We start from the raw sequence: 16,021 nt of genomic DNA, 5'->3' as shown, positions 1-16,021 counted from the left end.
AAGAATGTAGAAGATAAATATCTTGAATGTGAAAAAGTGCTTTGGAATCTATAAAGAAAGTTTAGAAATGGAGAAGAATACCACATAAAATAATCAGAGATCATACAGTACATATAAAATGTTGAAAGTTTATTTCTCACTTGGTCAGACTGTAATAAATTTAGTTTAATCCTTTATCCAAGTGTGTGTGCAAACAAAGTTTGTGCCTGAAAGTATCTTCAGGACTGGGGTAAAGTGGTACAACACTGGGTGACTCCTTGCAAAGGTGGAGCAAGCTACCAACACTCCTATCTCAGTATCTCCCATAATGCAAAACACATCTCCTTGCGGATATGTATAATGTTATGCATTAAGGGAAGGGCGACTATCCAGACTAGTTTTGACCTTTATTGAGGTCTCTTCAGTGGGAGCCAGGCCCAAGTGGAGATACCAAGGCAGAAACATTAGCAAGGTCATCTCCTCTTATAGGAGCTGCCAAACGGTGTGCCACCTTTTTATTAAATTACTCTGGATTTAGAGAAAGATGTTGAAAGTTTATTTTTCACTTGATCAGACTATAATAAATTTAGTTTAATCCTTTATCCAAGTGTGTGCAAACAAAGTTTGTGCCTGAAAGTATCTTCAGGACCGGGGTTAAAGTAGTACATAAAGGAGGAGATGACCTTGCTAATGCTTCTGCCTTGGTATCTCCACTTGAGCCTGGCTCCCACCGAAGAGACCTCAATAAAGGTCGAAACTAGTCTGGATAGTGGCCCTTCCCTTAATGCATAACATCATACATATCCGCAAGGAGATGTGTTTTGCATTATGGGAGATACTGAGATAGGAGTGTTGGTAGCTTGCTCCACCTTTGCAAGGAGTCGCCCGGTGTTGTACCACTTTACCCCAGTCCTGAAAATACTTTCAGGCGCAAACTTTGTTTGCACACACTTGGATAAAGGATTAAACTAAATTTATTATAGTACATATAAAAACTAAAGAAAAGGATACTGTACATGTCCACAGTAATTGCTTTGAAAATTTATTATTGGGATAACAAGTAATGGAACAGTGGTTGAAAATATCTAAGAGAAATACATTTTGGGTTGCATGTTAAATACTAAATTTCAGAAGATAGGTCTGATACCAAATTAGAGAAAAAAAAGAAATAGAAATGAAAAAGAATGCGATTATTTAAGACTTGGTATTCTAGGAAAGATTTATGTTAAGTAGGCTTTAGAAAAGACTACGAAAAGTTGTTGAAGGAATGGTTTCAGAAGCACAGATTTTAGGCTGTTGACAAGCAGAAGGTTGTATTGTTGATAAATTATTTAAATGCCTATTAATTCACTGGGATCAGTGTCAGAATTTGGAGAGAGCTGCATGTGTTGAATAGTCCAAGCGAGTAATATCTTTGTCATGAAAGTCTTTTTTAGATGCTACCCTTTGCTAGTCACATGATCTTGCAAGCATACTGGTGATTCCTAACCAGTGATATACATAGCCTGTAATGGTGTATTCTATTCTATTCCACAGATGGAATTTTCTGTGATGCACCACTATGCAAAATTGTTAAGCTAGATCAGAACATGAAAGTGAGTTCCAGCTCATTCTTGGTGGCATAGTCCTCTATCTGGATTTTGTTAAAGCACTTGAAGATTTTCTTTGGGGGATATAAGACTGCAAGAGCAACTAAGTTAATAGAAGTTATGCAGTATCTACCAATAATTGTCCAACACTAGCAATTTACAATTGATACCAGCAGGCAAACCCTAATATCAGGTATGTCCACCTTTGGCTTTGATCACCTCCTGCACCTTTTTAATGAGGCTTTCCACTAATGTGGGGCAGATATCAGGTGGAATTTGTCTCCATTCCTTTATTAAAACAGCACTGAGTTGAGCAACAGATCAAGGACATGCTGTTCTGGACCTCAGTTGCCACTCCAGTTTGTCCTGCAGGTGTTTGATGGGGATTGAGGTCAGGACTCTGTGCAGACCAGGGCAGTCATTTAACACAAATCTCTTCATACCATTTCATAACAGCTGCAGCTTTGTGGCATAGGGCATTGTTGTCTTAATAGTAACATGGGTCCATTCCATAAAAACTTCACAGTGTAGGCAGCACCTGATTATCCAGAATATCAAGGTTCTGAGCTGCCTTCATGGAACCATGGACAACAAGTGGTCCCACTCCAAGCCAGCTGAATGCACCCCATACCATTACTCCACCACCACCAAACTGGGTACAACACACTGTGGTAACAAGCATTCACCAGGCTGCCTCCAGACTCGCACCCTACCATCAGACTTGAAACAGGTGACCCTTGATCCATTGCTCCAGAGTACCATTTTCCACTAATCAATTGTCCAGTTCACATGCTTTTTGCACCAAGCCAGATGAGCTGCCTTGTTTGTTATTGTGATGTTCAGCTTGTGTGCCATTGCTCTTCCCTAGAAACCCAGTAAATGGAATTCTTTTCATACAGTATTGCTCACTATGGTGTTACTGGTGCTCTGGAACTCATCACAGATGGTCTGTGCTGATTGTAGCCCGTTTTTGCATGCCACCCATTTTAACATCCTCCTGTCCTGCCAGTCATTTTTGGTGGCTGCCCTGGGTGTTTTTCTGCACTAGTGATGCCAGAACATCTCCATTTGTTGATCACAACAACCGTTGATTTCAGATGCTCCAGTTGAGCAGCAATGGCATGTATGGATATGCCACCAATGTGACAGCCCACAATGACACCTCTCTCAAAGTCAATGAGTTCATGTCGTGTTGCCATACCACCTGTATTCAACTGCTACAATGAAATACTGCCCTACTGTCTGTACACCAGTTATGTTATGAACAAACCTGGAATGTTCCATAACTTCAAATAACATTCCAGGTTTGTTCATAACATAAAGCAGAATCTTCAGGGGTGTCCAGCAATTAGTGGTAGATAGTGTAGCTGTCTGCAGATTAAGTGAAGGCTATACAGTTGACTCTCACTATAGCAAACTCATAGGAATCGCAGAACCCTATGGTACTTTGGGCAGGACTTTTTCAGTAGTTAGTTATAATATTGTTTGCTATAGTGAGTGTTGCCTGTGCCTGGAAGATCTGATAGAGACACTGACTACTATTTTAAAAGTTTTCTCTAAGTATTTCTGATATGTTATTGTGATAGGTTGTTCCCTCTCCTCCCACACTATTGTCAAATTATTTTCATTTTTAGTTTTTCTTTATTTTAATGTCAGGTTTTGGTACACACAATACACTGGCATTAGGTAAACTGTATACTGTAATGACTCTGTATCAAGTAATTTCTGACCAAGATTAACAGCATTAACCAGGTTCTAGAATTGTCATTAAAGTTCATGCCAAGTGAAGTCAGCAGAAAGCTGCTTAATCATTTAATTTATGGAAAATTTGGGAAAAGGCTGATATGCATGAGTTGAAAGAACAAGTGTTCTTTCAACTCATGTTGCAATATGTAATTGGTTGGTACTGTTGGTTGCTTATTGTGCCCTTTGTCAGACATAATAACAGCAAAATCTTCATGATGAATGTATTTAGACTGCTTAACAATATGCTAATTTAAATATCTCACACGTATGTGTGTCTGTAATGATTAATTATTGTAATTTCCAGTAGTTAGTTATTTAGTGACTGTATTGTATTCTTTTTGTTTTGTTCTTTATCTAGGTTAAATACACCTATCTCTGCTGCTTGGAAAGAAGTCAACAGACACCATAGTGTGAGGAACAAACAGCTGTGGCACCCATCTTAAGATATAGGGCCTCCTTTCACTGCATTGACTACAGCAATCCTGCAGAACATACTTTCCAATCACATTCAATGGAATTTGGGACCATTCTTCCTGTAGGTGTAATGAAGTCCTGGACTTGTGGGGGCAGATGTCCCTTGACTTTACCCAATGGTCCAATTCATCCCACAGATATTCAGTAGGGAAGAGATCAGGGCTCTGCAGAGGTCAGTCAAGTATGGTGATGTTCATGTCCACAAACCATGCAGTTACAGCAGCATCAGCCTTATGACATGGTGCACAGTTCTGTAGAAATGCCACAAAGTAGAAGCATTGCATTGTCCAGAATGTTCATATACCTCTCGGAGTTTTCAGTGTTCATGACACCACAAACAGAGGTCCGAGGCCAAACCAGGAAGAACAGGACCATACCATCACACTGCTACCACTCAATTTCATAGTTGGGGTTACACACACTCTGGTAAGAGACATTCACCAGGCATCTGCCATACCTGTCCACTTGCTCAGTAGAGGGTGTAGAGAAACCCATGTTGTGAGCCTCAGTTCTGAATATTTTTCTGCAGGTTCATGTTCCAGCAATTCCTAGAACTCTACATTCAACGTGTTGGTGAACGCATGGTGGATTTTACATATTATCCTTTGTAGCATCCCACAGTCACAATTGGTGAGTGTGGTGGGTCTTCTGTAGCACTTGCAGTTGACTCATTGCACTTCCATCTCAGTAGTATCACTGATTATTGACGTGGGATAGCCCAATTTGTCAACAGTTTGCGAATAGATAGGCCTGCAACATGGCATCCTATCACATCGCCTCTTTTCAAACGCCATCAGTTTCCTTCGTAGCCATTTCACCCAGATACAGATGCACTGACTTCGAAGCATCATATTCCTCCAATTTATACCAGCTACAAACGTGTGACATTACATACCACAATGCACCTTACGGGGGGGGGGTCTGTTGAATTCTTTCCAAGTAGTGTATTTTTCCATAAATAAAATGTCCTGTTTATTTGACCACTAATTTGCTACTGATATCCTTGTTGGCTAAAAGTAAGTAACCAGTCTCATATGGAAGATTGCATCCAAGCAGACTAACTAAAGAATGCATACAGTTAAGAAACATAATATGCTAGTCTCACGGTTGTTTTGGTCTAGTTCTGTGCAGCTGGCATAATTTTTCCTCTAATATATTAACAAATAGTATAGTTTTACAGAGATGGAAACCAGGTGCTGACCTAAATCCTTCCTTTCTCTCTTCCCTCCCTGCCTGCATTGAATATTAAGAACTAATAACTAATTAATAACTGTTTTATAGTAATATTACTGTCAATTAAAGATATCATCATCATCATCATCAAATTCCTGCAATGTACCCTCAAGGGATGTACAGGATATGATAGTACTACATGAAAAATTTACATCATTACTAACTTCCTATCTACAATTTTCCTCCAAATCAGTCTGTTACTTGTCAAGACTCCAACATTACCAGATCTTATATTTCTATTGTCTAAGGCACTTTGTACCGTATCAATCCACCTATATCTTGGTCTTCCTCTGGGTCGTTTTCCTGCCATTCTGTTTAAGTGACCATACCACCTGAGATTAGCTCTGCTAATGCATACCTGAATGCCGACAATTTTAATATGATATTGCCATTGATGCCATCTGTTCATGCCTCTAATCTTTCTCAGGACTCTCATATCTGTGGTCTCTAGTCTTTGGTCAAGTGTTTTACTTCTGACCCAGCTCTCAGAACCATAAGTTAAAACTGGTTTGAACACTGTCTTGTATACAGCTAATTTAGTGTTCCGACTAATTTCTTTCTTATTCCATATGAATTTATTCAATTGACTTCCCACAATACCAGCTTTGCTGATTCTGTTGTCATCATCATCATCATCATCAAATTCCTGCCATGTACCCTTAAGGGGTGTACAGGATATGACAGTACTATATGAAAAAATTACATCATTACTAACTTCCTATCTACAATTTTCCTGCAAATCAGTCTGTTACTTGTCAAGACTCCAACATTATCAGATCTTATATTTCTATCGTCTAAGGCACTTTGTACCGTATCAATCCACCTATATCTTGGTCTTCCTCTGGGTCGTTTTCCTGCCAACCTGGCAGAGAACACTTGTTTTGCTAATCTTTCCTCTCCCATTCTATTTAAGTGACCATACCATCTGAGATTAGCTCTGCTAACACATTCCTGGATGCTGACAATGTCAAGTTCTTTCCTAATATCCTCATTTTTAATATGATATTGCCATTGATGCCATCTGTTCACGTCTATAATCTTTCTCAGGACTCTCATATCTGTGGTCTCTAGTCTTTGGTCAAGTGTTTTACTTCCGACCCAGCTCTCAGATCCATAAGTTAAAATTGGTTTGAACACTGTCTTGTATACAGCTAATTTAGTGTTCTGACTAATTTCTTTCTTATTCCATATGAATTTATTCAATTGACTTCCCACGATACCAACTTTGCTGATTCTGTTGTCTATTTCTATATTTAGTTTACCATCTTCAGTAAAAATTGTGCCTAAGTAGCTGAAATGTTTTACTTGTTCCACAGGTTCTCCATTCACAACACAGTTGACATTTTCAATGATTCTGCCTATTTTCATTGTCTTTGTCTTTTTATTACTGACCTTCATACCATATCTATTACAACAGCTATTCAATTTAGTCAGAGAATCTTGCAGACTTGTAGCGGATTTATTTAGAAGTATAACATCATCCGCATAAAGCAAAGAGCTGACATTAACATCTCCAATTTTGATATCAGGTTTAATACCACATTCCTTCATAATGTGATCCATATAGATAATGAATAACAGAGGGGATAATGTACATCCTTGTCTCACACCAGATTTAACATTAAACCATCTTCCTGTACTTCCTTCAATTCTAACTGCTGACTCACAACTCAAATAAAGACTAAGTATTGCTTGATATAATGCCCCATTGACACCATATAACTGCAGCGTATTGAATAGCTTCTCTCTTGGCACCTTGTCATATGCCTTTTCCAAATCGACAAAACTTAAATACAGATCTTTGTTATATTCCCATGCTTTCTCGACTATTTGTCGTAAAGTGAAGATCTGTTCCTGACAGCCTCTAATTCTGTAATTCTCACATTCAGTTTTATTTCCCTTTTTATATATGGGTACTATGATAGCTCTACTCCAATCATCGGGAATTCGTCCCTCTGTCCAGGCTTTCTGAACTATGCAGTGCAGCCACTGTAAGACTCTTATACCACCATACTTCAGCATTTCTGGTCGAATATCATCTACTCCTGCTGCCTTTCCACATTTCAAGCCTTTGATGGCTTTTTCTACTTCAAGTATGGATATGTATTCCTGACTGCATGCCTGGTCAGTGTTTTTTATCACTGTGCTGTCATCACTGCTTGTTTCATTTAGCAGTTTTTCAAAGTAATTACTCCATACTTCAAGGATATCTTTTTCTCCTGTTTTCATTTCACCTTTATCATCTCTAATTCCTTTTACAGCACTCTTTCCTCCATTCCTAAGCTTCTTCAACAACCTCCAGAATATTTTGCCACCTTCTTGATATTTATTTTCTATATTCTTGCCAAAGTCCTCCCATGACTTTTGTTTAGCTAGTTTTACACACTGTTTAGCTTTCTTACATTTGTCTCTGTATTCTGTAAGAGTAAAAGCTGACTTATTTGCCAGGAACTTTTGATATGCTTTCTTCTTTTCCTTCACTGCTTCTTTAACTTCCTGTGTCCACCAGGGAGTTCTGATTTTTTTATCCTTGCACACAACCTCACCACATGCCTCTCTGGCAGAATCAATCAATGTTTCCTTCAGAGTTTGCCACTGAATCTCCAAGGTTTGATTCCTGTTCTCAAACACTTTCATTTTCTTTTCAATAATATTTCTGTATTTTAGTCTACAGTTCACATCTGAGAGCTGCTCAACTTTTATTCGCTTTAAAACTTTCTTACATGTTATTCTTTTCAATATGAAATTCAATTTTATCCAGCTCAAGACTAAATAGTGATCACTTCCAATTTCAAATCCTCTGTACACTCTGGTGTCCTGCACCAGGGAGAAAACATCACTATCAACAATAACATAGTCAATGAGACTTTTCTTATTCCTAGCCTCTTCTCTCCATGTGAATTTGTGCACATTTTTATGTTGGAACATGGTGTTAGTAATAACCAGTCCGTGTCCTGAGCAGAAATCCAACAGATATTTGCCATTATTATTAGCTTTGCTCTTTTCTCCAAATTTTCCCAAAATATTTTTGTATGTCTCACAATCATTTCCTACTCTGCTATTTAGATCCCCAACAAGGACCAACTTTTCCTTTTTCATTGTGTCAGTTGCTTTTTCTAAAGCCTCAAAAAATTCCTCCACTTCTACCTTAGTAGAACCTTCTGTGGGACCATAGGCACAAATAAGTCTCATTGTCCAGTTCCCCATTCTCATATTTGCCCACATTACTCTACTTGAGACTGACTGCCATTCAAGAAGATTAGCCTCGTATTTTGTGTTGAATACTATGGCTACTCCTTCTTTTCCTTGATTGTCATTGCCTGAATATAACATTTTGTATTTATTGCTCAGAAAGATCTCACCAGTTTTGGTCTTTTTTGTTTCAGTCAACCCTATTATGTCGATCTGGTACTTATCTAATTCCTCAGCTAGCTCCATTTCTTTGCCATTAAGGCTTTTTACGTTGATAGTACCAATCTTTAACTCTGGTGATGTTGAGTTGGGGTTTGTTTTCAGATTTGTGATTCTGTTGTATATTTCTATATTTAATTTACCATCTTCAGTAAAAATCGTGCCTAAGTAGCTGAAATGTTTTACTTGTTCCACAGGTTCTCCATTCACAACACAGTTGACATTTTCAATGATTCTGCCTATTTTCATTGTCTTTGTCTTTTTAATGCCGACCTTCATACCATATCTATTACAACAGTTATTCAATTTATTCAGGGACTCTTGCAAACTTATAGCGGATTTATTTAGAAGTATAACATCGTCCGCATAAAGCAAAGAGCTGACATTAACATCTCCAATTCTGATATCATGTTTAATACCACTTTCCTTCATAATGTGATCCATATAGATAATGAATAGCAGGGGATAATGTACATCTTTGTCTCACACTAGATTTAACATTGAACCATCTTCCTGTACTTCCTTCATTTCTAACTGCTGACTTCAACTCAAATAAAGACTAAGTATTGCTTGATATAATGCCTCATTGACACCATATAACTGTAGCGTATTGAATAGCTTCTCTCTTGGCACCTTGTCATATGCCTTTTCCATATCGACAAAACTTAAATACAGATGTTTGTTATATTCCAATGCTTTCTCGACTATTTGTCGTAAAGTGAAGATCTGATCCTGACAGCCTCTATTTGGCCTGAATCCAGCTTGTTCTTCACCAAGTTTTTCTTGCACAATTCTTCTCAACCGTTTATCAAGTATGCTTGCATAGATCTTGCCAGGAACACTCAGTAGGGAAATACCTCTGTAATTCTCACATTCAATTTTATTTCCCTTTTTATATATGGGTACTATTAGAACTCTACTCCAGTCGTCTGGAATTCGTCCCTCTGTCCAGGCTTTCTCAGCTATGCAGTGCAGCCACTGTAAGACTTTTATACCACAATATTTCAGGTCGAATATCATCTACTCCTGCTGCCTTTCCACATTTCAAGCCTTTGATGGCTTTTTCTACTTCAGGTATGGATATGTATATCTGACTGCATGCATGGTCAGTGTTTTTTTACCACTGTTCTATCATCACTGCTTGTTTCTTTTAGCAGTTTTTCAAAGTAATTACTCTATACTTCAAGGGTATCTTTTTCTCCTGTTTTCATGTCACCTTTATCTCTAACTCCTTTTATAGCACTCTTTCCTCCATTTCTAAACTTCTTCAACAACCTCCAGAATATCTTACCACCTTCTTGATATTTATTTTCTGTGTTCTTGCCAAAGTCCTCCAATGACTTTTTTTTAGCTAGTTTTACACAGTGTTTAGCTTTCTTACATTTGTTTCTGTATTCTCGAAGAGCACAAGCTGACTTATTTGCCAGGAACTTTTGATATGCTTTCTTCTTTTCCTTCACTGCCTCTTTAACTTCCTGTGTTCACCATAGAGTTCTGATTTTTCTATCCTTGCAGACAACCTCACCACGCCTCTATGGCTGAATCAATCAGGGTTTTCTTCAAGGTTTGGTTCCTGTTCTCAAACTCTTTCATTTTTTCCTTCAGTAATCTTTGTGTATTTTAGTCTACAGTTCACATCTGAGAGCTGCTCAATTTTTATTCGCTTTAAAACTTTCTTACATGTTATTCTTTTCAATACGAAATTCAATTTTATCCTGCTCAAGACTAAATAGTGATCACTTCCAATTTCAAATCCTCTGTACACTCTGGTGTCCTGCACCAGGGAGAAAACATCACTATCAACAATAACATAGTCAATGAGACTTTTCTTATTCCTTGTCTCTTCTCTCCATGTGAATTTGTGCACATTTTTATGTTGGAACATGGTGTTAGTAATAACCAGTCCATGTCTTGAGCATAATCCAACAGGTATTTGCCATTATTATTGGTTTTGCTCTTTTCTCCAAATTTTCCCAAAATATTTTTAAATGTCTGACAATCATTTCCAACTCCGCTATTATGATCCCCAACAAGGACCAACTTTTCCTTTTTCATTGTGTCAGTTGCTTTTTCTAAAGAATCAAAAAATTCCTCACTTCTACCTTAGTAGATCCTTCTGTGGGACCATAGGCACAAATAAGTCTCATTGTCCAATTCCCCATTCTGATATTTTTCCACATCACTCTACTTGAGACCGCCTGCCATTCAAGAAGATTAGCTTCGGATTTTGTGTTGAATGCTATGGCTACTCCTTTTCCTTGATCGTCATTTCCTGAATATAACATTTTGTATTTACTGTTCAGAAAGATCTCACCAGTTTTTGTCTTTTTTGTTTCACTCACCCCTATTATGTCGATATGGTACTTATCTAATTCCTCAGCTAGCTCCATTTCTTTGCCATTCAGGCCTCTTATGTTGGTAGTACCGATCTTTAACTCTGGTGATGTTGAGTTGGGGGGTGCTTTCAGATTTGTTCCAGAAGCTGACTTTTCGCTGTTTGCCCAGGTTCCCTGATGAAAACAACGGGGGCCTTGTTTAACCGGGCAACGCCCCAGCCAACGTGAAATTTTGTCATGTTGTACCATCATTTTCTATATTGGTTTAAGCCAATAAGAATAGAATTTGGTCGGCTAAATCCCAAATTGCCAGCCCATCCTCGTTCGTTCAGTATCCAGGTAGATACCCGACAGGGTGCACCACGAGGTGAGGAGTGGACATTAGGTCAGAAGCCCTGGTCGGTTCTCCACATTCCTTTAAAGGCTATGTGGAGGTCTGCTCTCAGTTATACAGCTTTGACCCTTAAGCACCCCATTTTTATTAAAGATACCAAGGAATTGTATTCTTGGTTTCATCCTTTATCCAAGTGTAAGGAAACAAAATTTGCACATGAAGTAACTTCATTACTGGGCAATTCATATATATTATGGCTAATGACTTTACATCATTTGCCATAATGCAATGCACATATCCTTACAGACATGTATAATGCTATGCATTATGGGAAGGGCCACTACCCAGATCCAGTTGCAGAGTCATTAGCCTCTGTATATGAGTTGCCCTCTCATAAAGTTACTTCATGCACTTTGTTTGCTTACACTTGGTTAAAGGATGAAACCAAGAATATAATTTCTTAGCATCCTCAATTTATAATATAACCAAGTGAAAAAACTTGCAACATAATATTACTGTCTTATTACAACAGTATGTATATAGAAATATTTGTGTGGTAATAGTAACTCCAGTTGTTTGCACCCATAGAGGATTGGATTGATTATTATTTCACTTTATATTTAGTATGTCATGCTAAGAAAAATTTTACATTTTTGTACATTTCTTCTGACAAATAAAAAATGTATACTTCCCATTCAGTTATAACAAAGCTGTTCTTTTATTTTTTATATAGTTATCTGAAAAAGAAGCAGAAAGAAAAAAACAAGAAACTGAACAAAAGAAAAGGGCTAAAGCTGTTAAAAAAGCTGCAAAGTTAGCTTCTTCAAAAAAAAAATGGCTTCAACAGATGCAGGTTTGATGCTTATTTTTATATATGATTGTAAATACACAAGCTTTTTATGGTTGATCTTATTTTTTTCTGCTGTAAGGAAATAAATCCATTAATAACATTACTTATAAATTAATTAAATCATGAAATAATACAAAATATTTTTTAAAAAAATTTCAAAATTTTTTACATGTATATATCATTTTTTTTTTTTTTTTTACATTTACATACCATTTTCCCCTCCCTCTTTTAAATAACTTTTAAATTTTGCTCTTGGCATGATTATCCTTCGTAGGTACAACATTGTCTAAACACTTGTTAGTGTAAGATTATGTTAAGAAAAATTTCGTTTATTTCCACTGATCATATAAGAACAAAGCTTCCCCTCTCTCTCTCTCTCTTTACATGCATATATTCAATTGCATTAATTTGTTAATTGGGATCTTTACTAAAATTAGTCATATCAGCTATTCTAGTTTATATCAGACATTTTTATTTGTAAAATGGATAATGGTAAAATGTAAAATTTTACTTGTAATATATGTAAATTGAAGCTTCTGTGAAATAGATGATTTTTTTTATTTATTGAGTATTTTTTTAGGTTAGTTAATTTTAATATATTGTGGTTTTTATTGATTTTATTGTATTTAGTGCATTTGCTAATATGACTAATTGCTTAACACTGACAATTAATGACAATTGATAATTAATATTTTTAACTAATTGTTAAGATAGTTTTTAAAAATAATGTCAATAAAACCTGGCAGAACAATAGAGCAGTATTGAAAGCCAGGGATAACCATAACATGTAACCTGGAAGTGAGAACCTTTATATTAAGGACATAAATGAAGAAAAATTAATATATGGGATTTTAAGATTAAAAGGAATTATTTGAAAATCAACCAAGGAGTTGGACAAAGTAGAAAAATGTGTACAAAATCTAAAATGAAAAGAAAAATAAGGAGAACAATAACAGAAAGAAAAATGTGGGAATTCATAAGTTATCAATGAATAATAACAGTAATAGCAAGATAAGTCAGTTAAAATCTAAGAAAAAAGAAACTATATGGTTACAATTAAATTAATGCTTTACGATGGAGTCACTACATCAAGTTTCCCAGGTGTTAAATAAAGTATGTGACATGGGCAATAGAGAAACAATAAAGAAAAGTCAAAAAGATTATAGTGCTTATCAGGACTAATGATTTAAGTAGTGATAAATATAGTATGAAAGAGGATGTGAAAGGCTTGATGAAAGAAGCAAAAAAGAAAAGTGAGAAAGTAAACATAGTTTATTCAAAGATATGACAATAATGAGTTAAGCAGGAGGGCTATGATAGTAAATTGATTTGAATGTTCAGGCTATGTAGAAAAAATGGGCGTGATTTTTTGGATGTGTGGAATGAATTTGATGGTATCAAAGGACATGATTAAGATGGATGGCCTGCACTTGAATGGATTTGGCATCAGATTCCTGGAGAAATTATTTATTGAAATTGAGACCTAATGTACAGAGTCAGAGAAACTAGATCATCTTGAGAGGAATGCTGAGGATGTGTAGGATGTACAGACATTAGTGATACAAATATCACTGAGCATGGTTATGATTCTGCTGAAGCGATTAGCTGTGCTTTGGGTTCAGGCATTTTGAGTGTTTCTGAAGAGAGGAGAAGAGAAAGTTGCCAAATGGAGCCAAGCAGTTGGTAGATTAATTGTAATAAAAAAAAATTGAGGAGGTAACTTGTTGTGTTCATATACAAATTCTAGAAGTATTACAAAGTAGTTGAGTTTTTCCCTTTGGTGAATGAGCTGTAGCCTAAAATTTTTGGCATTAGTAAATCCTGGCTCTCAGAGTCAGTCGTAGTAACCAGAATCGAGTGTAAAGAATATAGTATTTTTAGGAATGACAGAAGATATGAGAACGAGGAGGGGGGTACTGCTAATGATATCATATGACTGGAGTCCAGTTAGAATAAGAACTCATGAAAGCTCATGGTAATAATGCTCTCTGTGTGACAGTAATTTTGAGGCTATCTAGTGTGAAACGGAGGCTAACAGAGTGGAATATATAATGGAGCGTTGATATAGACCTGGCAGTTCATTTGCTGTTAATGAATAAATGCATTGCCAACTTATCCTGATGAGTAGTTAACAAGTAATTATTAATAGGCAATCTAAAATTATCTGAATAATGATTGGGTTGCAGAGAAAGCTCATGATAAGAACAAAGAAAAATTTATTGATCTGTTGCGAGACAACTTTCTTAAACAAAATGTGAAAGTAGCAACTCGATGACAAAGAGTGTTAGATTTGATCATAGCATCAGAAGCTGTTTTAGTTAAAGATGTGGTTGTTTTGTCACCAGTTGCTGACAGCGATTATACCTTATTCTCCTGCTAAATACCTAACTATATGGATGTTTCAGTGTGGACAGGTTATACATGCTATACGACAACGTTGGAAATTATGGCAAACTCAGAAGAATAATACTATCTCTGGTTTTATGGTATTACTGAATGTGAAAGATATCAGCAATGCATGGGAAGCTTTGAAAAGATGATTAAATAATTGTTCAAAGAACAAATGGGATGGGAGTGAAATGGATTTGCAGTCTTAATAAGCAAGAGATCCATAAAAAGATGATGATGTGGAAGTAATATTGTGAGAATAAGAATGAGAGGAGTAATGTAATATAAAAACACAGGCCAAAAAAGTTACTAGTATTGTATGGAAAAAGCCAAGTTGAAGTATGAAAAGAAATTGGCTGTGCACACTTATGGCAACCCAAAAGAATGAATGTAAAAGAATAATCTTTCTGAATATAGTTGGTACTCTTGTCAGAAGCTGATGAGATTGTTCAATTAATGAGTTCTCACTTTGCTGATATACAGCATTTATAGGTGATTGGAATAGGCAGGAAGTGTGAGGAAATGATAATGACTATCAGCTCAATGTTACTAAGCATAAAATTATGTACTTTGGAATGATGAAATATCCAGTGGCCTATTATATTGGTGGAATTATGCTTGGAGTAACTGATTAGGCTAGAGATCTTGGAGATATGGTGGATAGAAATTTGAAGTTCAAGACTCACATAGCAAAAATTGCAAACACAACTCAGGATAATGCATTATTGAAACAAACATTGACATGTAAAGATATGGAAGTCATTTTGCCTCTTTATAAGGCATTAATATGATTATATCTGGACTACTGTATGCAGATTTAATCTCCAAAGTTCAGAGGGGATAAAGAAGCTGTGGAAAGGCTGCATAGAAGAGTTTCAAAGATAATGTTGCGATTCTGGAATAGTTTACAAGGTAAATTGAGAGTGTGTGGGATACAAACACTGGTAGATAGGAGAAAGAGAGGCAATATGATAGAGGTGTATAAACTTTTGAGAAGGTGTTATAGAATAGCAGTTAATAAAATTCTTCATTATATGTGCAAGGTAGGGAGAGGACAAGGAGGCATTGTGGAAGTGAAGTTTGTGTGCATTTAAGAAAAGGGTGAAGCTAGACATTTCTCTCACAGAGCAGTGAGTGAGCAGAACTTGCCTTTTGAAGTAGTAGGTGCATCTAGTGTGAATGAGTTTAACAGAAGATATGACACAATAAATAACGGAAAAAACTCACGTAGAAAGATTATTTATTAGTATAATTTTTGCATGTGTGTCACGGGCATCTTCAGTACATTAAGCTCAAAATTAAATACTAACTGACAATTCCAAAAAGCGCCACCCAAGTAGCTTAATGTACTGAAGATGCCTGTGACACACAGGCGAAAATTATACTAATAAATAATCTTTCTACGTGAGTTTTTTCCGTTATTCTACTCACGGTTTACCTCTTTTAAAACTTAGAAGATATGACATCTGTTGTGAGTGATTTATGCTCTCCTTTGATGAGTCCTTGACAGTCTAATAATAATGATTCTAAATGTAATTTCCCAAAATGAAAATTAGGTTTAGAATTCAAAATAAACAAACTTCAAGCAGATGTAATTTAAAGAATATAAAACAAGAAAACTTAAATTGGCAAAGATCAAGAGCAGTTAAGTAAAGCGAACCTTGAAACAAAATCAGTAAGT

The 16,021-nt window shown here is 36.3% G+C and overlaps 1 protein-coding gene across 1 annotated transcript in view; it reads left to right on the top strand.

Annotated features, from left to right (window-relative positions):
• LOC150095621 (spliceosome associated factor 3, U4/U6 recycling protein-like) overlaps positions 1-16,021 on the top strand; it is a 256,994-nt gene that overhangs the window by 154,536 nt on the left and 86,437 nt on the right. Inside the window, exon 15 of the mRNA XM_090409926.1 lies at positions 11,836-11,955. Within this exon, the coding sequence (XP_090266052.1) occupies positions 11,836-11,955 (120 nt within the window). The remainder of the gene's footprint in view (positions 1-11,835; positions 11,956-16,021) is intronic.

This window comes from Typopeltis vanoorti, chromosome 20 (assembly GCF_054136105.1).
Source record: "Typopeltis vanoorti isolate ZY-2024b chromosome 20, IOZ_Tvanoo_1.0, whole genome shotgun sequence".
NCBI classification, from domain to species: Eukaryota; Metazoa; Arthropoda; class Arachnida; order Uropygi; family Thelyphonidae; genus Typopeltis; species Typopeltis vanoorti.
Note: the sequence above shows the minus strand (reverse complement) of the source record. Positions and strands in the feature narration are given on the sequence as shown.